Below are 24,615 nucleotides of genomic sequence, written 5' to 3'. Positions count from 1 at the left end.
ACCATCATACTGAATCAGCTGACAATTCTTTAATTACAACATGCAGTCGGGATGAAACGACTGCATTTGCAGAAACTGATGACAGTTATTAATTCAGTCAGTGTCATGTGAAGCATGGACAGAGGAAAGTGAAAGAGCTGCTCAGTATCTTTCCACGGGATTCAGAACACAATATTTCAAAGGTATGACGCAGAGTACAGCCATAACAGTGAGAAACTGATGAAGTCAGAACAATTTCTGGATACTGTACAGCACACACACACACACACACACACACACACACACACACACACACTGTTATATTCACCTGCTCTTCCAATAGTGTTTATTGTTTTCATTTTCAAAATCGGTTAATGTTGATTTTAAAAGAATATGTGTACAGTTAATGATTTATACATGTATATATATAACATTATACACAAATACGTACTCACACACTCACACACACACACACACACACACACACACACACACACATATATATATATATATATATATATATATATATATATATATATATATATATATATCAAAATCAATCAGCCAGGATGAATCACATCCAGCTTTTGGGATTTTCAAGATGCTCCCCTCAGGTTGACAGTACAGAAGTATAAGGACGAAAACCAATCGCTTCACCAATAGCTTTTCCCCCAAATCAGTCAATTCCCTGTCTCTTGAACAAATCCAGTGTGATAAATAGAATTGTGCAACTAACAACTATATACCGAATGATCTAGTCATCAGTCCTATCCACATGTAATATGCAGCTTTTGTTCAAACTTGTGTGTTTGTGTGTGTGTGTGTGTGTGTGTGTGTGTGTGTGTGTAAGTTTTTATATTGATATGCACTTGTATGTATCCTAATTTCTACTGTATCTGTGTTTGTGTATGATTTTCAGTTTATGTTCGTATCTTGTTATGTACTACACCCCTCCCCCCCCCCCCCAATATTCCTTGTGACCCTGGTACACTTGGTAATAAAGACATATTCTATTCTATATATATATATATATATACTAAGGATAGATAGATATTCATACACTTTGGTCCATACATACAATATATACATGTATACATATGTATACTGGAGGAAGGTGGCAGAATGGTTAATATGCTTATCTGCCAATACAGTGTTCACGAGGGTCTGGGTTCAAATCTCTGTTTCACCCTTTCTCCCAAGTTTAACGGAAAATCAAACTCTCTAGCAATTTGGATGATCCCATGTGCAGCACACACTTTGCACACTGAAAAAGAACCCATTGCAACATAAGTGTTGACCTCTGACAAAATACTGTACAATTAATCCACTAATCTAAATGCATGCATATTTGCGTACCTATCATAGACTATAGTAGGTACACAAATAATGTATGCACTCAAGGCCTGACTCGCCTGTTACGTTATGCTCCTGTCAGGCATCTTGACAGCAGATGTGGTGTAGAGTATATGGATTTGTCTGAATGTAGTGACGCCTCCTTGATAAATTGAAACTGAAACTTAGTGAAAGTGAAACTTGGTCAGTCTCCATAACTGGTCGCAAATGGGAGTCACTCAGTTGGTTTCAGCTTAAAAATGTGAAGATGATTACCTGTATCATGTGATATGTTTTCTTTTGTTCATAGTTGCATTTGAATGATATGTATATATATATATATATATATATATATATATATATATATGTGTGTGTGTGTGTGTGTGTGTGTGTGTGTAAACATAGCATGTATTTAGAAGTGAATATTTAGAACTGAAATAAGTTTATTTTTCTTTGAAGTATAGTTTGAGAACAAGATTTTTTTTTCAAACCTATGTGACTGTGACAGGCTGAGCAGCTATGAGCAGCTACGAGCGCATTGGCCCAGACTCTGACGATGAGGAAGCCTCTCTCTCCCTCCAGAACTCTGACTCCCTGTCTGGGAGGTCCAGAAGTGGGAAATGGTTTCGCATCATCAAGAAGGTGTTGTGCTCAAGGTAAACTGGTGCAAGACTGCTCTGATGTCAGTGATAATCATTCGTCATCATTACCATACATTCATATGATCTGCTTCCGCCTTCCCCTCCACTTACTCTTCTGCGTGTGTGTGTGTGTGTGAGCGTGTTTGTGTGTGTGTGTGTGTGTGTGTGTGTGTAAATGCGTGTATGTGCACACGTGTGTGTCTGCGTGCATTTGTGCGTGTGTGCGTGCATGTAGGAAAAATCAGAGTAAAACGCCTCTCCCAAGGAATAAACACCATGCTAAAATGGGACTTGAAACCCTGATCATTGATAAACACTGGATCAGAAGTCAAACACCTAACCAATACTGCGACAGCATTCCATAGTTTTGGGATAGAATGATTTAAACCAGCAGCCAGTGTAGAAATAATTATTGTATTGTCAGAGCTAGCCTGAAAGTGAGAAAGTGCTGACTTTGGGTTTCAGAGAATTCCTGAAGGCATTAGAGTTGGAGCAGTGTTGACTTTATTTCAGATATTTTCTCAGGGCGTTGGTGTTGGAGAAGTGTTGACTTCATGTTTCAGAGATTTTCTGAAAGCGTTAGTGTTGGAGCAGTGTTAACTTTGTGTTTCAGAGATTTCCTCAAGGCGTTAGTCCTGGGGCAGGCAGTGTCGCTGCTGCTGTGTGGAACAGCTGTCTTCAGCGGCTTGCTGCATCAGCAGGGTGTGCAGACGCCAACAGGTCTGTAGTCTCATCACAGGGCACATACACGCCTATTAAAATTTGCCATTTAAAATTCAAGACCTTAAAAGTCTTGAAAAATTTACCCATATTTGTAAAGATTTTTAATTTCAGCTGGCTGCTGACGAAAAACTTTACAGTTTATCAGTGAGAAAGCTTAGAAGCTAACTATTCCACCTGAGCTTAAAGATTTTACCCTGAACCGAAATTGAAGTTCTTCTTTATGAAGCAGATAATGATTCATGCGAGGGGCATAAGTCAGCTCTTAAAATGCCTTGCATTTCATGTGGGTTCCTGATCCAATGGTTTTGAATTTTGGGTATTTGGTGTTTGAAAGGTTTAAACAACTTTTGAGATACTGTGATTAAAATCCTGTAAGAAGCCTGTGTCAGTGTTGTGTCAGACTCATGGTTGGCTTGGTATGAGTGTGGGTTGGATGGGAATGCTTTTATTATGTTATTTGTTCACACATGTGTCCACTCACTTGTGGTCATTTATAAGCATTTGTGTGTAGCATACATTAATAAGCTAGTATTACATGCATGTAGACACACACACACACACACACACACACACACACACACACTTTTTATAGGAATTATCTGTTGCTGCTTTTTCTGTCACACTGGCATATTTATCGTGAGGTCACCTTGGTTTATCTTAAGATGTCAGAATTTGTTTTCTTTAGCTGGTTTTGAAGCTTCATTTGATGGATTTCATGGGTAGACAAGACACATAAAGAAAATGAAGAAGAAAAGTTAATAGGTTTATAAGTGGCCTTTTTGTTTGTTGCTCCATGAACTTGGTGTATTGCTGAGAGGTTTGTTCTGTTGCAAATGTTGCCATCTTCTTTTCTTCGTTTGTGGGGTGCAACTCCCATGTTCAGTTGTACACATGAGTGGACCTTGATGTGTTTGATCATTTTTACCCCCACTGTGTGGGCAGTCATGCTCCATTGTCAGGGGAACGTTGCCATCTGATTTTGTTTGGATTGTTTGTCTCTTCACTGTCACACCCATGCTTGTCGTTTTACTGGTTTGTGCCCAGTAGTGAGGGTCACACACTTTGGAAACTTTTAGCACTTATTTTCACAAGATTATGGAGAGTTTTTTGTTTTGTTTTGTTTGTTTGTTTGATCTGAAGCACTGACATTCCCACATGGTTGTTTGATCTGAAGCACTGACATTCCCACATGGTTGTTTGATCTGAAGCACTGACATTCCCACATGGTTGTTTGATCTGAAGCACTGACATTCCCACATGGTTGTTTGATCTGAAGCACTGACATTCCCACATGGTTGTTTGATCTGAAGCACTGACATTCCCACATGGTTGTTTGATCTGAAGCACTGACATTCCCACATGGTTGCAACAATTTCATGTTGTCAGAAACCCACATGATCATGTGTAATGGGCTGAAATAATGCTAGTTACTCAACAGCGACTTGAAATGCATCTTCCTTGCAGGTGAGCATGAGTTCAGAAACCGCATTATATATATATGTATATATACAATATGGAACCAGATGAAATGTATTTCATTTATTCAGTGTTTAAAGTAATGATGTCACATAAATGCGCTTAAGGCATGGTGAGACATTGCAGGCATTGTGGTCATCTACTGCAGCTGAAGGAGTCCTTGGTCATGACAGCTCTCTTTTGTATTACTGGAATCTGACCTTCTAGGCCAAGAGAGTGGTACTGCCCCTGTGCATTGACTTTCCCACTATAAACATTTCCCACACAGGTTTCTATGTGCTGTCTTATCTCTCATTCCATCTTCACAGCCCTGTGGTGATGGGGAAGGGGTGAAGCAACAGGTGGAGGTGACCACTGGAAGTTGTAGTTCCAGCAGCATCACTTAGGTATGCGAGAAGAGGAAGGCGGAAGCGGTAGCAATGCCCAGAGTACCCAGATAGTTTCCCTGCCCTCACTGCAGACGCCCATGCGGATCCAAGCTGGGACTCCACAGCCATATGCTAGTCCACGCCAAACAAGAATGAGAAGTGCATAGATGTCATTGTTGGACACAACAGATTACCAAGATGAGAGATTACTTAATTATGTCAGAAATGTTTCCCCTCTACCCCCTCCTCACTTCCCCCAGGTGTATGTATGCTCACAGCTGAAACACATTGAACCATTTGAGTCTTGAGTTTTCTTTGAGCCTTGGTACGGTTTGTTGCACATACAGCTCAGAGCTTCCTGAACTACTGCCTGCTGTGTGTGGTGTACACGGTGATGCTGGCCTGTCGTCACCAGCCAGAGGAGCGCCACCTGGGCGTCATGCTGCGACAGGATGGCTGGAAGTATGCCATTCTGGCACTGATTGATGTGGAGGCAAATTACCTGGTCGTCAAGGCGTACGCCTACACCAGTGTCACTAGCGTGCAGGTGGGAAGACTCACTCCCCTCCCCACACAATCCTACTCTTTACCCCTACTTTTCTGCTTTCTTTCTTTCTTTTTTTTTTTTAAACAGCAATTGGCTGAAACATGTTTTTACATGTCTTGTTTCAGAATATTTTGATATCTTGGATATGTGCTTGATTGTGTTCTGCACAGAGATGCTGAAACAATGATCTTGAGCTTGGTACATTTGTTTGGAAGTTTGTTCTTTTGCAAACAATGCTATGTTGATTTTGTTAACGCTACTATTGTTTGTGATACACAGCTCAAAGCTGATTTTGTTTAAATCCAGACCTAATACATGACAAGAATTGGGTCAGTGATTCTTCTGCGTTTGTGGGTGGATATTCCCTCCATGTACAAGCAAGATTTTACATGCATTACTGTTTGGTGGCCATACTCCATATTTGGGGGTGCACATACTGGATATGTTCTTGTTTCCATGACACAGTGAACACTGACATGGGATCTTTGAAGTGCACATTTCATCTTTTGCATATGTACACACAAAGGGGATTCAGGCACTAAGCATGTCTGCTCATCTGTCGATCTGGGAGATTGGATAAAATCTCTTTCCTCAAAAGATTTCTGACTGAGCAAAATCTGCTGAGTTGCTGCCCCTGGACCAAGCAGTTTTGACTGCAACAGTCAGTGCTGCACGTTGTGTTGCATAGAATCCTTGCTTTGTCATCATTTCGTATGAATTTTCAAAAACTACTTTCACAGGAAGTTTAGCAAGTAGTTTTCTCCTGTTACTTTTGCATGGTGAAGTCCAACCTTCAAACCCTGGAGACCTTCAGATAGATAGTATTGTTTTGTATTGTATTCTGTTGTATTTTATTTAATTTATTACTTTTTTGTCACAACAGATTTCTCTGTGTGAAATCAGACTGCTCTCCACAGGGAGAGAGTTGCCACTGTTTTTTCTGTCTGAAAGTGTATTTGTTTTACTGTCAAAGTGGATTTTTTCTAAAGAATTTTGTCAGGGATAGCTTTCTCATTGACATGCTCTTTTGGACGTTTTATACTCGGTTTATCATCTCATCCGAATGACAAGCATCCCAACCACCACTCAAGGTCTAGTGGAGCAGGAGAAGATACTGGTGAGTGTGGGATTCCAACCTGTGCACTCATATTCTCTGGGTTAGTTGATTGATATGGATACTTATATAGCGCCTATCTTCAGTCGGAGTCCAAGCTCTAAGCACTTTACAAACACGAGGTCATTTACACAACAGGCTACCTACCTCGGTAGAGCTGACTAATGGGTGCCATTGGATGCTCATTATTCATTTCCTGTGTCATTCAATCAGATTTCAGGCACGCACACATACAGACTCAGACAAACGTGTAACATTTAAAATTTTAAATGTATGACCGTTTTGTTTATTTACGCCACCATGTAGGCAGCCATACTCCATTTTCAGGGGTGTGCATGCTGGGTATGTTCTTGTTTCCATAACCCACCGAACACTTTTTTGGTGGATGTGTCACCACTAGGCCATCACTCCACACGGAAGTGCTGTGATGACTGAGTTGCGCCCATCCTGCTGACTATGGCTGACACACTGTGTGCCTCAGGTGCTGGACTGCTGCAGCATTGCAGTGGTGCTGGTACTGTCGTGGTGGCTGCTGAAGGCGCTGTACACCTGGACACACCTGTTGGGCGTGGGCGTCAGTCTGGTGGGGCTGGCAGGGCTGGTGGTGGCCGACGTCCTGTCTGGGAGGAACCAGGACAAAGATGGAGGTCAGTGTGTGAAGAGTAAAAGATGCATAGATTCAGCACTTTTTCCGTTAAAACCTGAGAAAACAAAATAAGATAAAAACCACCCAAATCCCCAAATGATCAACAACAACAACAACAACAACAACAACAAAATGGAAAATTGAATTAAGCACAAGTACTAGGCATCAGTACAGTCACATTGATGCATATGAATAAGGACACGCCTCTGACACTGACCATTCCATCAGTTTTTCATGAGAGGATTAAACAAACAAACCTGAACATCAACATAATTGGACATGATTCATAAAATCATGTATAGTAATAGTACACAAAAACAAAGATTGCCTACAGGTACATCACACACCAAGGCTTAAAAAAGAGCCCAACACAGTATGAATTCCCAATTATCAAGTCCAGAAGAAGAAAAAAATGAAAGGATTTCTGGAAAAAAAAAGTTGAATGGACCAGCAATGCATAAAATAAGAAAGGAAGAGACAACAGAAAGAAAAGGATGAAGCCAGAAACAGAGAGAATGATAGAAAAGAAGAAATTTCGAACACAGAATTTCCAGAAGGTGTGTGTACTATTTATTAGATAAAATAAGGGAAGAATAACTTTATTATCTCAAATGAGAGAAATCAGGCTACATGTGTTATCAAAACATAGACAAGCACTCAACAATGTAACACTGGTTGGGAAAAACATGTTGAATATGTGATGAAGACACAAATGTAAAAGCATTGCTGACATTGTTTCACACATTCACTCCATACATTGCAATGTAAACACCGAAAGAATCAGCAAACGCATTTCAAATCTACAAACACAGCATACTGAAAGAGCCTCCAGCACCTCCCCACTGACAAGAGCTAGAGGACTGAAGCGCACACACAGTGATGTAAACCAGGACACCGACTCGGTGATGTCAGGCATATGTGTGTGTGTATGCCTTGCAGGCAGCAACAGAGCGCTGGGTGACGTGCTGGTCATCACGGGGGCCATTCTGTATGGAGTGTCCAACGTGGGCCAGGAGTTTGTGGTGAAGAAGTACCCCCGCTCCGACTTCCTGGGCATGGTGGGACTCTTCGGCAGCTTCTTCAGTGGTCTGCAGCTGTGAGTGTTAGGGGTCTGCAGCTGTGAGTGTTAGGGGTCTGCAGCTGTGAGTGTTAGGGGTCTGCAGCTGTGAATGGTTGTGTTAGGGGTCTGCAGCTGTGAGTGTTAGGGGTCTGCAGCTGTGAGTGTTAGGGGTCTGCAGCTGTGAGTGTTAGGGGTCTGCAGCTGTGAATGGTTGTGTTAGGGGTCTGCAGCTGTGAGTGTTAGGGGTCTACAGCTGTGAATGGTTGTGTTAGGGGTCTGCAGCTGTAAATGGTTGTGTTAGGAGTCTGCAGCTGTGAATGGTTGTGTTAGGGGTCTGTAGCTGTGAGTGTTAGGGGTCTGCAGCTGTGAATGGTTGTGTTAGGGGTCTGCAGCTGTGAATGGTTGTGTTAGGGGTCTGCAGCTGTGAGTGTTAGGGGTCTGCAGCTGTGAGTGTTAGGGGTCTGCAGCTGTTAGTGTTAGGGGTCTAAAGTTGGGAGTGTTTGTGTTAGGGGTCTAAAGTTGGCAGTGTTAGGGGTCTAAAGTTGGCAGTGTTTGTGTTAGGGGTCTAAAGTTGGCAGTGTTAGGGGTCTAAAGTTGGCAGTGTTTGTGTTAGGGGTCTAAAGTTGGCAGTGTTAGGGGTCTAAAGTTGGCAGTGTTTGTGTTAGGGGTCTAAAGTTGGGAGTGTTTGTGTTAGGGGTCTAAAGTTGGCAGTGTTAGGGGTCTAAAGTTGGGAGTGTTTGTGTTAGGGGTCTAAAGTTGGGAGTGTTTGTGTTAGGGGTCTAAAGTTGGGAGAGTTTGTATTAGGGGTCTAAAGTTGGGAGAGTTTGTATTAGGGGTCTAAAGTTGTGAGTGTTTGTGGTAGGGGTCTAAAGTTGGCAGTGTTTGTGTTAGGGGTCTAAAGTTGGCAGTGTTAGGGGTCTAAAGTTGGCAGTGTTTGTGTTAGGGGTCTAAAGTTGGCAGTGTTAGGGGTCTAAAGTTGGGAGTGTTTGTGTTAGGGGTCTAAAGTTGGCAGTGTTATGGGTCTAAAGTTGGGAGTGTTTGTGTTAGGGGTCTAAAGTTGGGAGTGTTTGGGGTCTAAAGTTGGGAGAGTTTGTATTAGGGGTCTAAAGTTGTGAGTGTTTGTGTTAGGGGTCTAAAGTTGGGAGTGTTTGTGTTAGGAGTCTAAAGTTGGGAGTAGGGGTCTAAAGTTGGGAGTGTTTGTGTTAGGGGTCTAAAGTTGGGAGTGTTAGGGGTCTAAAGTTGGGAGTGTTAGGGGTCTAAAGTTGGCAGTGTTAGGGGTCTAAAGTTGGCAATGTTTGTGTTAGGGGTCTAAAGTTGGGAGTGTTTGTGTTAGGAGTCTAAAGTTGGGAGTGTTAGGGGTCTAAAGTTGGGAGTGTCTGTGTTAGGGGTCTAAAGTTGGCAGTGTTAGGGGTCTAAAGTTGGCAGTGTTAGGGGTCTAAAGTTGGCAGTGTTTGTGTTAGGGGTCTAAAGTTGGGAGTGTTTGTGTTAGGGGTCTAAAGTTGGCAGTGTTAGGGGTCTAAAGTTGGGAGTGTTTGTGTTAGGGGTCTAAAGTTGGCAGTGTTTGTGTTAGGGGTCTAAAGTTGGCAGTGTTTGTGTTAGGGGTCTAAAGTTGGCAGTGTTAGGGGTCTAAAGTTGGCAGTGTTTGTGTTAGGGGTCTAAAGTTGGGAGTGTTTGTGTTAGGAGTCTAAAGTTGGGAGTGTTAGGGGTCTAAAATTGGGAGTGTCTGTGTTAGGGGTCTAAAGTTGGCAGTGTTAGGGGTCTAAAGTTGGCAGTGTTTGTGTTAGGGGTCTAAAGTTGGCAGTGTTTGTGTTAGGGGTCTAAAGTTGGCAGTGTTAGGGGTCTAAAGTTGGCAGTGTTTGTGTTAGGGGTCTAAAGTTGGCAGTGTTTGATTTAGGGGTCTAAAGTTGGCAGTGTTAGGGGTCTAAAGTTGGCAGTGTTAGGGGTCTAAAGTTGGGAGTGTTTGTGTTAGGGGTCTGAAGGTGTGTTAGGGGTCTGCAGCTGTGAGTGTTAGTGTTAGGGGTCTGAAGTTGTGAGTGTTAGGGGTCTGTAGTTGAGTGTTAGGGGTCTGTAGTTGGGAGTGTTAGGGGTCTGTAGTTGTGAGTGTTAGGGATCTGGAGTTGGGAGTTTTAGTGTTAGGTGTCTGCAGCTATGAGTGTTAGTGGTCTTAAGTTGGGAGTGTTTGTGTTAGGGGTCTGAAGTTGGGAGTGTTTATATTAGGGGTCTGAAGTTAGGAGTGTTTGTGTTAGGGGTCTGAAGGTGTGTTAGGGGTTTGCAGCTTAGGAGTGTTAGGGGTCTGAAGTTGGGAGTGTTTATATTAGGGGTCTGAAGTTAGGAGTGTTAGGGGTCTGAAGTTAGGAGTGTTAGGGGTCTGAAATTGGGAGTGTTTATATTAGGGGTCTGAAGTTAGGGGTGTTAGGGGTCTGAAGTTAGGAGTGTTAGGGGTCTGAAGTTAGGAGTGTTAGGGGTCTGAAGTTGGGAGTGTTTATATTAGGGGTCTGAAGTTAGGAGTATTAGGGGTCTGAAGTTGGGAGTGTTTATATTAGAGGTCTGAAGTTAGGAGTATTAGGGGTCTGAAGTTGGGAGTGTTTATATTAGAGGTCTGAAGTTAGGAGTGTTAGGAGTCTGAAGTTGGGAGTGGTCTGCAGTTTGAGTATTTTTTAGTGGCCTGCACCTGTGAGTGTATGTGTTAGTGGTCAGCAGCTGTGAGTGTTAATGTTAGTGGTCAGCACCTGTGAGTGTATGTGTTAGTGGTCAGCAGCTGTGAGTGTTAATGTTAGTGGTCAGCAGCTGTTAGTGTAAGTGGTCAGCAGTTGGGTGTGTTTGTGGCCTGCAGCTGGAAGTGTTTGTGTTTGGGGTGTTTGTGTTAGGGCTCTGCAGCTGGAAGCGTTTGTGTTAGGGGTGTTTGTGTTAGGGCTCTGCAGCTGGAAGCGTTTGTGTTAGGGGTGTTTGTGTTAGGGCTCTGCAGCTGGAAGCGTTTGTGTTTGGGGTGTTTGTGTTAGGGCTCTGCAGCTGGAAGTGTTTGTGTTAGGGCTCTGCAGCTGGAAGTGTTTGTGTTTGGGGTGTTTGTGTTAGGGGTCTGCAGCTGGAAGTGTTTGTGTTCAGCTATGAGTGTTTGTGTTCAGCTGTGAGTGTTTGTGTTAGGGGTCTGCAGCTGTCAGTGTTTGTGTTAGAGGTCTGCAGCTGTCAGTGTTTGTGTTTGGGGTCTACAGCTGTGAGTGGATTGTGTTAGGGGTCTGCAAATGTGAGTGGATGTGTTAGGGGTCAGCAGCTGTGAGTGGATGTGTTAACAGCCAGTGGGGTGGTGGCCTAGTTGTGATATGCCCAACTAGGAAGTGAGTTTTGTATTGAGGACTGAAAAATTCAGCTTATACAGCTTTATGTTTATTATGCCCTCAGTAGTGTCCATGTGTGTGTGTGTGTGTGTGTGTGTGTGTGTGTGTTTAGGCTTGCACGTTTCTGTGTTCATGGGTCACTATATGTATATGTGCGTGCATCTGTACATGCATATGTTTGTGTGAGAGATGATACAAGGGAGCATGTTTTGTTTTGTAAGCTGTTTGAAACTTAATGTTATGATTATGCATTTTATCACTGACTGTGTTCTGTCCATTACAGGATTTTATTGGAAAGGAATGAAGTTGAAAGCCTCGACTTGTCATCATTTAAAATATGTAAGTATACAAGACAGCGCAATGCAAAGCAGCACAACACAACATGATGCAAAGCAGCACAACACAACACGATGTAATACATTACAACACAACATGATGCAAAACAGCACAACACAACACACCACAAAACAGCACAACACAACACAATGCAAACACAACACGATGCAAAGCACAACATGAGCAAAGCAGCACAACACAACACGATGTAATACATTACAACACAACATGATGCAAAACAGCACAACACAACACACCACAAAACAGCACAACACAACACAATGCAAAGCAGCACAACACAACATGATGCAAAACAGCACAACACAACATGATGCAAAACAGCACAACACAACACTATGCATTACAGCACAACACAGCATGATGCAAAGCAGCACAACACAACACAATGCAAAGCAGCACAACACAACATGATGCAAAACAGCACAACACAACATGATGCAAAACAGCACAACACAACACGATGCATTACAGCACAACACAACATGATACAAAGCAGCACAACACAACACACCACAAAACAGCACAACACAACACAATGCAAAGCAGCACAACACAACATGATGCAAAACAGCACAACACAACACGATGCATTACAGCACAACACAACATGATACAAAGCAGCACAACACAAGATGCAAAACAGCACAACACAACATGATGCAAAGCAGCACAACACAACATGATGCAAAGCAGCACAACACAACACGATGCATTACAGCACAACACAACATGATACAAAGCAGCACAACACAAGATGCAAAACAGCACAACACAACATGATGCAAAGCAGCACAACACAACAGGATGCAAAGCAGCACAACACAACACAATGCAATACAGCACAACACAACATGATGCAAAGCAGCACAACACAATACGACACAAAACAGCACAACACAACACAATACGATACAAAACAGCACAACACAACACAATGCAAAGCAGCACAACACAATACGATACAAAACAGCACAACACAACACAATGCAAAGCAGCACAACACAACATGATGCAAAACAGCACAACACAACACACTGCAAAACAGCACAACACAACACGATGCAAAACAGCACAACACAATACGATACAAAACAGCACAACACAACACAATGCAAAGCAGCACACAATACGATACAAAACAGCACAACACAACACAATGCAAAGCAGCACAACACAACATGATACAAAACAGCACAACACAACACAATGCAAAACAGCACAACACAACACACTGCAAAACAGCACAACACAACACGATACAAAACAGCACAACACAACACGATACAAAACAGCACAACACAACACAATGCAAAGCAGCACAACACAACATGATGCAAAACAGCACAACACAACACAATGCAAAGCAGCACAACACAATACGATACAAAACAGCACAACACAACACGATACAAAACAGCACAACACAACATGATGCAAAACAGCACAACACAACACACTGCAAAACAGCACAACACAATGCGATGCAACACTATGACTGTGTTGCAGTGAGGCCCTGGCTGGGTTATGTGATTTGTCTGTTCCTGATACCTGACTGTGTTAGAGGGGAGGGGGCCTGGCAAGGTTATGTGGTTTGTTTCTGATCCTTTGTGTTGGGCCCTGGCTGGGTTACATGATTTGCATGTTCCTGGTTGATGATGGTGTATTGCAGGGGGGCCAAGGCTGGGTAATGTGGATTGGAGTATTTCAGTTTTATATGGATTTCTGTATTGGCATTTTTGGAGTTAATTTCCCCATGATTGCATTCCTGATGAATGACTGTGTGTTGGTGGGTTACATGGTCTGCGTGTTGCTGCTGCCTGGGGGCCCTGGTTGGGTTACCAGGTGTGTCTGGTCCTGATCTGTGACTGTGTTACTAAAGGAGGTCTCTGGATGGGTTACATGGTGTGTCTGTTCACGATCTATGACTGTGTGTTGTAGGGGGGCCCTGACTGGGTTACGTTTGTAACCCCCACCACCCAAAATCATGTGTGAAGAGAGTTTTCGCCGAGTTCACATTGATCAAAGATAACGATATCTCGCTCAATTAGTCAGACAAAAAAAAAGAAAAAAAGAGATTTGAATTTTTTGTAATTTTATTTCAACTATTCTTCTTCTTTCTTTTGACACAACGTAAATAAAAGATTACAGGTAGATATTATTCTTACTCTTTATATGAAAACTCTTGGCTACATTTTACGAATTGGACGGAGGACAAAAAACAACCAAAGGACAGGAAGTGATGACGGTGAAGACAGTTGTGAACGTGAGAGCGCAGACACTGTAACCAACACACACACAGAACAATGTTTTACTTAACCTACACCATCACAATAAAATATTATTACATTCAAAACAAAGTTTTAGTTTTACGTAACAATTAGACATACAGTACATAAGACAATCTCTTCAAAATTACAACTTCACAACCTCAACATTGCAACAAAAACAGAATTACCTTGAATCAATACTCACAACATATACATCTAATCATAACATTCAGTTTAAACAACAAACACTATTACAATCACATACTCTGCAGGCATATTGTGCAGCTTTTAACAGTTATGATTCCAGTGACTATGAGAGATAATTTTAACGCTTGCCCTCATACTTCTACAAAGACTAATTATGATTCTTTTCTTCTTCTAGAGTGCAATTTATGTCCCATGGAATGGGTACACCATAAACATCAATGCACGCTTTGAACGGAGTGGGAAAAGATAATTCTTTTGTACGTTTTTTTTTTATTGAATTAATAAAAGAAAGATTAAAGCTTATCCCATCAAGCCATTGTGCCATGACTCAGAATTCGGAGACACCTCCCAATTCATATCGTGACAGAGACAGCCCAGCCATTTTCAAACAGATTACAACTAAGCTTCACCTCTACTAACAACAATAACACCATCTCTCGTAATTTATGGAACACTGCACCTACCAGACAATAATTTTACATCCAACCACACAAAACCTTTGTGAAGCAATTCTGTAGTACAACCGAATTCTTCAACCACACAAGTCAATTAACCATTCAATCATCCATAACAAAAACAAAAACATTAAACATCACGCAATCCCAGTCATCATTGACCATGATGAGAACAATATAATTATTACTAACAAAAATCTGTTAATTGCCTTCAAGTTCAATAGTACTGAATTCAGAGTTTTGAGCAAGGTTTGCTTCAACCACTTTTACTTATTGAAACACATACCTAAACAGCCCACAATAATACCAGACCCTAGAATATCAACAAATGGCTCTAGCTGCAGCAAAACACCTCCAACAGGCTGTGAATCCTTAGTTTTTCCACTGCACTAATGCCAATTAACAAAATAAAAAAAAACCGTGAGGAAACAGAAACAAAATGTCCCCATCTATTGGTGCCAGATCTAGTTTCAAATAATTTTAATTAAACAAGAAAAGTATTATGTTCTGAACATTTTGTTATTGTTTTTTTTTTTATCCCAAAGGATCATTTAATTCTTTAATTCTGCAATTAACTATGTTAATCTTTTATCAATACACCTAAAAATAAACATAGTATACCTGATTTAATATCTGCTTGAAAATTTTTTACACTGTGTTCATTCCGCCATTTGTGAGCCACTCCGATTTTGTCTTTCTGCCCAAAACCTAGCTAACATACCAAAATCGACTACTGTACGATATTGAGTAGGTTACACGTTGTCTGTTGTGCTACTACAGGGGGCCCTTGCTGGGTTACATGGTGTGTTGTGTTACTACAGGGGGGCCCTTACTGGGTTAGAAGGTCTGTTGTGTTACTGCAGGTGGGCCCTTGCTGGGTTAGTGGTGTGTTGTGTTACTGCAGGGGGCCCTGGTTGGGTTACATGGTGTGTTGTGCTACTACAGGGGGGCCCTGGCTGGGTTACATGGTGTGTTGTGTTACTACAGGGGGCCCCTGGCTGGGTTACATGGTGTGTTGTGTTACTACAGGGGGGCCCTGGCTGGGTTACATGGTGTGTTGTGTTACTACAGGGGGGCCCTGGCTGGGTTACATGGTGTGTTGTGTTACTACAGGGGGGCCCTGGCTGGGTTACATGGTGTGTTGTGTTACTTCAGGGGGCCCCTGGTTGGGTTACGTCGTGTGTTGTGTTACTACAGGGGAGCTGTTGCTGGGTTACAAGGTCTGTTGTGTTACTACAGGGGGGCCCTGGCTGGGTTACGTGGTGTGTCTGTTCCTGATCTATAGCTTCATGAGTCTGGCCATTCAGCAGACCAGCGCCACCACAATCAACATCTCCATCCTCTCGGCTGACTTCTACGCTCTCCTCTTTGGCCTTTTCCTCTTCCACAATCAGGTGAGAGTGTGGGTTAGAGTATTACAGTTTTTCCTCTTCCACAATCAGGTGAGAGTGTGGGTTAGAGTATTACAGTTTTTCCTCTTCCACAATCAGGTGAGAGTGTGGGTTAGATTATTCCAGTTTTTCCTCTTCCACAATCAGGTGAGAGTGTGGGTTAGATTATTACAGTTTTTCCTCTTCCACTATCAGGTGAGAGTGTGGGTTAGAGTATTACAGTTTTTCCTCTTCCACTATCAGTTAAGGGCGTTTGTGGGTGTATTGTATTTTTTTCCTCTTCTGCTATCAGCTGAGAGCATGGGGGGATACATTACAGTTTCCCCTGTTCTGCTGACACTGAGAGCATGGGAAGGTGTATTACGGTTTCATTGTTGGTTCTTTACAGTTTGTTCAACAGGTATTATTATTAGTATTATTTTGGCATTGGTTGGCATGGTGGGTGTGATCATGTGCATATTCGTGTGTGTCATTGAGTATGAGTGTGTGTGTGTGTCTGTGTGCATGTGTGTGTATGTGCATGAGTGTAAGCGTTTGTGTATGCTTGTGTGAGCGTGTGTGTGTGACTTTGTGTGTGTGTGCGCATGTGCCTGAATGTGTGCAGGTGAGTGTACATGCACCTGTATGCGTGAGTATATGCGCCCGTATGTATGAGTACATTCACCTATGTGTGTGTACATGTGCCTGAGTGTGTGTGTGTAAATGTGCCTGTGTACTTCTGTTTGTGTGTGCACATATGCCTCTGTGCATATGAGCACATGTGCCTGTGTGCATGTGTGTATAAATGCACCTGTGTGCCTCTTGTGTATAAGAGTATATGTGCGTGCCTGTGTTCATCCGAGTACTTGCACCAGTGCGTGTATGAATACAAACATGTCCTGTGTGTGTGTGTGTGTGTGTGTGTGTGTGTTGTGCAGTTCAACGTGCTGTACATTGTGGCCTTTGCGCTGGTGGTGGTGGGGGTGGCTGTGTACACCGTGCGTCCAGTGGGTGACGGCAAACAGCAGGCCGACACAGCGACACACCAACAGCATGACTCTGCCTCTGGATGTCAACAGGGGACACAGTCAGAGGCACACCCACCACACATCTTTTCTTCACAACAACAGCAGTCTCCCAGATGATTCGTGTTGCAGTGTGTAGTTTTTTTTGTTTTTTTTGTGTTTTTTGCTTCCGTGTACATGGTTTGTGTGTGTGTGTTTGTGAGTGTGTGTGTAGGGGGTCTGTGTGTAGGGGGTTTGTGTGTGTGTGTGTGTGTGTGTGTGTGTGTGTGTAGATTTGTGTGTGAGTGTGTGTGTGTGTGTGTGTTTGTGTGAGAAAGAGAGACTAGAGAGAGAGAGAGAGCAGCATGTGTGTGTGTAAGAATGTATCCTGCATGTTATTTCCAGTGAATAGGAAGTTACTCTAACAGTGGGAATTTACCAATAACTTGAATAAGGAGTTACTGTAGCATTAAGCACGTCACAAAGAGACTGGACAGGTTTTTTTAAAAATTACTTAGGGGAAATCATCGTAACAATGAACATCTGACAGTAAGACCAGTCAATTTTGAAATTATTGTTATGAATTTAATGTGATGGTAAACATGTCACAATGAGATTGGTCAGTTTTGAACAATTTTTATGAGTAGGATATTATTATCAGCATAAACATGTGACAAGGCTGGTCAGTTTTTGGGGTTATATTCAGCACATGATTGAGAAAGGAAGATACTTGACATAGTTTAACACACACACACACACACACACACACACACACACCCCTTGCCCTGTACATTATGTTGTGAGTGGATTGTGTTGTCCAGAGAATGCAGTGCTTGCAACATTTTACCAGCTCTTTGGCATCATCTGTGATACCATGGAGATCTGAAATAACTGGTTATTTATGGAAAATGATAAAGGGTTTGATGTTTTGTTTCTGAATATTGTTGCTGAAGAAAGAAAGCTGTACATCAAACTGATTTTTATGTTAAGATTTTGTCATTTTTATTGCATACCACACACACACACACAGATTTTGTTGTTATGAGACTAAAATCAAGCAAAACCAATATCAAAAACACTTTATCAATCCACAAGAGGCAACAGATATGTTGATTAATACAGTTAACAACAAATGCCCATTGTTGATGTTTAACCATTGGGAAACAGGAGCCAGAAGTTGTGATCCCAGTCATTTATCTATCTTGACTTTTAACCGCAATACAAAGGAATGTAACTGTTGAGTAGCACCTGATATTTTGGTTATAAGATCACTCATCCAACAAAAGTAAACTGTTTTCTTTCTCTTTGCTTTTCAGATATACTGTTTACTTCCTCTGCTTTGAAAATACATTTCTCCCTCTTTCGCTGCTTTGAAAATACATTTTCTCCCTCTTCCTCCGCTTTGAAAATACAATATCTTCCTGTTTCTCCCTCTTCCTCTGCTTTGAAAATGCATTTTCTTTTTCTGCTTTGTAGGTGACAGTTTCCATGTTCATTTTCCAGTACAATGGGACTTTCAGTTCATGTATATGACTGCTATACACCATGCTGTTTTAGGCTGCAATGTTCTGTTCTTTGTTGGTGACTGTTTCAATGAATGTTGTCATGTTGTCAAGTCGCTGATCAGATGATGGCCTGTTCTTTTTATTTATTGGAACATTCCAGAACTGTTTTACATTGTGCGAAAACCAAGAACCAGGATATAACAAGAGAATGGCATTTTAAACATTTTGAGCCACTGGAACAGATGTAGTTATATAATGTATGGTATTGCTGTTATTATTCCCCTTTTTTTCCAAACCAGAATGTTTTAAGCTAGTTTACACTTGAACAAAGTAAAGCTGTTGTGTTGGTCTAAATGATGATGAATTAGAAACATTTGTGTGATGAAAGAAGTAACTGATGATTCTGTTCTAGTTTGACTATACTGGGCAGTCAGAAACACCATTCTTTGTTCTGTTTGTACAATTATTTTTGTGTACCATCTGCACAAGGAATGCAAAAAGTAATAGTTTGATTCTGTCATCATGTTTTTAACCTAATTTAGTGTCATGTTAGCTTATTTCATTTTATTGTTGTTGTTTTTTTTAAGGCCAAGTGCTGAATCATTGCTATATTTTTACATGCTTGGAGTGTGTATGTTTATTATGAAAACTTATTGCTGAATTTTGTGTCTGGATTTGAAACTTTTTTCTTAAAGAATAAGATTTGAAACAAATTCATAATTTTTAGTTGAGGTTGATTGCCATTTTCTACATTTTTTCTGTGTCCTTTTGTTTCTAAAGCGTTAAGCTGAAAAATAGAAATATATCTGCAGTCTTAATAAAGAAAAGTGGTGGTGTTAGCTGCAACAGTGGAACTGGAAAACGTACATTATTTCTGAGTTACTGGTGTCGTTTTGCTGCCTTGTATTTGTTTGAAAACCACACTGATAATTATAGGCCACACAAGTTGGTTCAGTTGTGCAAAATCGAGTTATCAAGTCAATATGCTGGTAATTTTTTTAATTTTTTTTTAAAGATTTTCTCTCAGAGAATAAACTCTTTTCATTCACTCTATTTTCATATGTATTTTATTAAATTTTCAGATGTGGTACAGTATATATGGCTAAAAACCCTCCTTGAAACTAAAACTCATGATCTTGTGAGACCGTTTATACTTTTAGTGATGCTTGTAGTTCTGCAACATTCCATTTCTCAAAGGTTTGTCCTCTAACTTCTAAAAATGACATTTAGCATTGCTTGGATCATACTCACTCAGAATTTTTAGTTAATTGCAAATTATTTAGATAAAAAAACAACAACATGTAATGCATAGATGAACTAATATTAATCAGTGAGAATTTTTAGCTCTGTACAGATAATTTTTAGAATTCCTAATTGCATAAGTTACATTTGATTGGTATTTTTAATTTGTTTTTGTTATCTCGTTTTTCAAACACAACCATAATTTCTGTGTTTTGCTTTTTGTTTCAGTACCGGTACATTCCTTTTGTTTTCATTCTGATTATTTCTTTGGGTTTGAGTACCACTGTGTCATACCAAAATAATAGTTTGCTTTTTCACTGCAAACATATGATGATATACAGCTGGCCAGGGTACAGAAAAGCTAACTGATGTCCTTCTTTTTTTGTTGGCTGTGACTTGCGTTCACCGAGAGCCATGAGAGAGCTTTCAAATGTGTGACCAGTTTAACCTTGCCACTTACAGATGGTAATGCCGCTTTTAGCAGTTGACTGTTGTGCATACATACTTGTGCTCATGTCTTACATTAATGTGCCCGAGTATGACTAGTTTTGAAGTTTTCTTTTCATGGTTTGCTTCATTTCATGTTTTATGGGGCTGATACCAGAAATGTTTTCAGTTCTGAGCAATTGGCTGGACTATAACCATAAGCAACAATAAATTTAAAAAGGAAGCGCTGTTGCAGCTGGTTAGATATTGGACTTCTGATCCAGTGTTCAGCAGTGGTCAGGGTTCAAGGCCCCATTTTGGCACGATGCTGTGTTCTTGGGCAAAACGCTTTACTCCAGTTTTGCTTGCTCAGTCTAGGTGGGAATGGGGAGCTCACTTTGGTTACAGATGTTTATACACTGGAAAGAAGGGAATGGGCCCTACCTTACCATGCCAAGCACCAGGTACGGTGCATATGTGAATTCAGTGCCCTGTTGGTTGTAAATGGTCATGGGACCTTTGAGCTTTTTTTTCTTTCCAAACCCATAAAAAAATGTTTCTGTAATCCATCCATATGTGGCTTGGAGTACAGGATCTTCAGCATGTATATTAATTTTGATCTTTTGCATTTGACTACTCAGAAGACGACTTCAAGGTATTACCTTACAACTGCTGCAGGTTTGCATACACATTGAACTTGGAGAAAAAACCCACAGCTCTTCATACCTGACTGTTGGGATTTGACCCATCCACTATTGGGATGCAGTCCAGTCAAGTGATCCCTCTGCTGTCATTCTGCTAACCCATGGGAATACTGGGAGCTCTTTTAGTTAAAACAGTACCACCACCTGGAAATTCTGTGCTTGAAACCCATCTTTCCTATCACTCTGTTTCACTCAGGTTTTTTCCATTTCTGTCTTCTCTTCCTCTCATTTTCTGATTTGCAGGTCTGTTCATCTGTATCAGTTTTTCCAAGACAGTGTTGAATATTTTTTGTCTTTTCTCAGTAATGTTGTTTTCTTTTTTGAACAGAACATATTAGGTCTAAGGTGCCTGTTTGCAGTTTTTTGTGTGTGCCTGTAATTATATATATATATATTTTTTTAATGATTTGGAATAATGTTTTCGGTCTTTTTTCTTTTAATCCTTTCATGAAAAATTGAAATTATTGTCAACATCAGAGGCATTTCATTGGTTTATGGGCATGGATGCGACTGTGCTGGTGCCTTCTTTTCTTATTTTCTGTTGCCAAGTCTTATGGAACCAATATTTGCAGATTTTTCAGCTCTGATATGGCCCTGTGTGGTAGGCTGAGCTATAAGCAACAAATAAAAAAAAAAACGAAAAAAGATAAAGATGATCTGCTATTATATCCTTTTCCAATCAGGCCAGTTGATAGAGAACTGCCTTTGAACTGCAATGATTTTTTTTCAACTGTGTGGTGCTGAAATTTGGAAGATGCTATGTATATTAGGTGTTTATAATTGTTTCAGAATGTAAAACATTTTGTCTTTATGTGTGTTAGAGAGCAAACAAGTGAGCTGAATGGTATGTAAAGATGTGTGTAATGGTTGTGTGCATATATGTATATAATTTGTTGACACACTTGCTTTGTGTTTTTACACATAACAGGAAAAAGTAATGTGGCCACAATTGGGTTTACAATCCACATGCACAGTTACAGATTTAAAAAAATATGGTGCAAAGATTTCTTCTACATAATCCTTCACACCAAGACACACTGTAATACCTTGTCACACACAAAAACCTAAACATGACATTTCTGAACAATTTTATTCATTCTGTATTGTTCATTTCAATACAAAATACAATTGTTCCATTGCAAAACTTCAATAATGTGCATTTATACAAACTGCAAATGGGCAGGAATATCTCAAACAGAATTCTAACAAGGTGAAGAGTGAAAAAATGCCAGTGAAGCCAGGTGAGAGAGCAAGCATCACTTGGGAAGTGACACATTATGACCACCACTCCTGCCTCACAGCATTTTTGATAAGGTCACTAAGAATGGGAAAGTGATAAAACTACAACCACAATCTTCATATTCATAATACATAAACACTGTAACGAAGCAAAATCTAACACTGTAAGGAGTACATGTATATGTATACAGTGAACAACTCCTGATGCCAAAAGTAGTGCTCACATGTTTGGCGGAGACAATTCTGTATCATTGACAAAAGACAACTTCTTGCATAACCTTGTTAGTCATACAGTACATACTATTAAACATAATAGATTTTTCTGGAACACTGTCATACTAGCATAACAATAATTATGATGATGATGAACCCTTTCAATTTTTCGACACTGAAAACTTAACATGGGTAATACTTTGCAAAACAGATTATTCTTTAATTTATTTATTTATTTAAAATAGTTTTTTTGGATTATTTTATATATGTTTGTGTTTTACCTTTTCTAAATCACTATTATTAGAGGGTGGTGGGGGCATAAAGAGAACAGCATCTAGCCATGGATTGTATAATTCAAAAACTGGAGAGAGAGAGAGAGAGAGTGAAAAAAAAACAATGAAAAAAAGTCACAACTCAAACAGAAATTACTGACATACTATTTGACTGAAGGAGTGAAGATGACTCTTGAGATGACCCAAGTGTGTAACTGTAACCAAACCATTTGTCTGGAAAGCAAACAGGAGTCTCTAACATTCTTTAACACATGCTCTCCATCTTTACCAAACACACCATGATTGTGGGGGGAAAAAAAGGAAAAAAATCCTATGTTAACTCCAAGGCTGCCTATATGACGAGATAACCCGTCATCGCAAGCATGTACGCTTTGCTGCCACAACGACGAGATAACTTGTCACTGAAATATTCTGACTTTTCCCTGCTTTGCATTCAGTTCGTTGACAAAAAAGCTGGTAGCTTCAGCTTCGGGAATCTTTCTAGATTCTATTCATAGCTAGAAACACCATCAACGCCATGAGGCAGTCCTTTATTTGAACGTTTTGGTTGGATTACTGGCCGCAGTGTTTGCCTGGCTCCTCTTCTCGCTCGCTCAACAAAATGTTGGACTGATGCTGTGCTCATGACATGCGATTGTGGCGAACTAAATCAACCAAGATTGCTTTCTTTAGCTGATGCTCAGAAGGAATTGAAGCGTAAATTCGAAGAAGACCATGATGAACATTTATAGGACGATTTGATAGAAAAGGGATAGAAAGGGAGCAATCAAGAGAGTGGCCAAGATACAACTATCAGTGAGTGATGCCGGTTTTACAGTTCTAGCAGACAACAAAGTGACTGAATTATTAGCAGGACACTGTGAGTGATCTTCTTGGCACTCAGCCAACGTCTGTCTGATGAGAACTGGATAAAGTGACCGTGTGAGAGGGGTGAAGATGGGGGAGAGAGGGGATGGAGACTGAGAGGGCATGGCCTCACATCCACATTATCACTTGGAGAAGTCACAATGCATTGTGTATCTATCTCTTTTTCTTTTTTTTTTCTTTTTTTTTTTAAACTGTGGTTGTTCTAGTATGATTTTGTGTGTGCAGATATTCATTTGTCCAGAAAATATATTTTAGTGCAAATTACCTGACTAATGTTTGTAATGAACAAGCTGAAAAGGTGACTTAGGTGAAAAACACTGATTTCAAAACAACAGTATGTCACTAAAAATATATAAGATCGGAAAACATCATGTGTTTTGTATTTTTTATTCATTTACCTTTCAGAAAATATATATTTTTATGGGTTTTTCTCCAATAACAAAGAGCACCTAACTTTTTGAAAATTTATACCCGTTTTTTTGTGATAAAACCCTGGCAAATAGATTTCACTTAAATTTTATTTCCCTGGCAGTGAAAGGGTTAACCTGTATAATGTTCTTCCTGAAACTGAGCATCCTATGTTAACCTGCATAATGTTCTTCCTGAAACTGAGCTGATACTGAATAAACTGCTTCATTTGTACTTCCTAATATAACTTTTCTATTTAAAAAAAATGTTTTTCTCTGATATGCTGAAAGAAATATCACCATCATGTTATGATCAATATGCAGGCAACCAATAGAAATCTGTCATTTACAGAACAGAATGTACAGAACAGCAGCAAAACACAGCAATTAATGCATACACTAGTCAACATACAGACACTAATGCAATAGTTTGCCCGAGTGGGAATGAAATGTCGGACCATGGCAAATTAAAAATTAATGGGTGTTATTCTGCCGATATCACTGTCATTTTGTTATGTTAAAAAACTTGAAACTAAAAAAGGCAGGCTTCCTAAAATTGTGTTAATTGTTTTCTGTTCTCCCCTCCAAAAACTGTGTGGGAAAAAAAGTTTCCCTGACATTAAGAACAGTGTTCCTGAAATTATTTCACGAAGAATAATTTTCCAGAAAACAACTTAATGTTAAAGAACATTTTCCCTGAAATCCTGTGCAGAGTAGTTTTCCAGAAATGATGTTATAAGACCGTTGTTTAATTTCCTGAAATTATGTTGAGGGAAATTTTTTCTTAAACTATGTTCACAACTATTTTCTGGAAATTGTATTGCCAACACTTTTTTTCTGA

The 24,615-nt window shown here is 40.4% G+C and overlaps 2 protein-coding genes across 8 annotated transcripts in view; one reads left to right on the top strand and one right to left on the bottom strand.

The window, feature by feature from the left end:
- Position 1: 1 nt before the first annotated feature.
- On the top strand, positions 2 to 22,585 carry LOC143282986 (solute carrier family 35 member F2-like). 2 transcript variants are annotated; one of them, XM_076588942.1, is made up of 9 exons: positions 3 to 182; positions 1,820 to 1,967; positions 2,566 to 2,672; positions 4,867 to 5,066; positions 6,662 to 6,827; positions 7,766 to 7,922; positions 11,502 to 11,557; positions 15,744 to 15,898; positions 16,813 to 22,585. In XM_076588942.1, the coding sequence occupies exons 2-9, from the start codon at positions 1,831 to 1,833 to the stop codon at positions 17,017 to 17,019; spliced, it is 1,185 nt and encodes a 394-aa protein (XP_076445057.1). In that variant the 5' UTR covers positions 3 to 182; positions 1,820 to 1,830; the 3' UTR covers positions 17,020 to 22,585. The 2 variants fall into 2 exon arrangements, with proteins under 2 accessions (XP_076445058.1, XP_076445057.1); XM_076588943.1 differs by lacking the exon at positions 2,566 to 2,672 and having other exon boundaries at positions 2 to 182.
- Positions 21,827 to 24,615, bottom strand: part of LOC143282984 (uncharacterized) — a 37,020-nt gene continuing 34,231 nt past the window's right edge. For all 6 annotated transcript variants that reach the window (XM_076588932.1, XM_076588934.1, XM_076588933.1 and 3 more), the window contains one exon: positions 21,827 to 24,615. This exon is cut by the window's right edge and continues 2,283 nt beyond it. The gene's annotated coding sequence lies outside the window, so the exon portion shown is untranslated.

Source organism: Babylonia areolata, chromosome 6 (genome assembly GCF_041734735.1).
Source record: "Babylonia areolata isolate BAREFJ2019XMU chromosome 6, ASM4173473v1, whole genome shotgun sequence".
NCBI classification, from domain to species: domain Eukaryota; kingdom Metazoa; phylum Mollusca; class Gastropoda; order Neogastropoda; family Buccinidae; genus Babylonia; species Babylonia areolata.
This window is presented reverse-complemented; position numbering and strand designations above follow the sequence as displayed.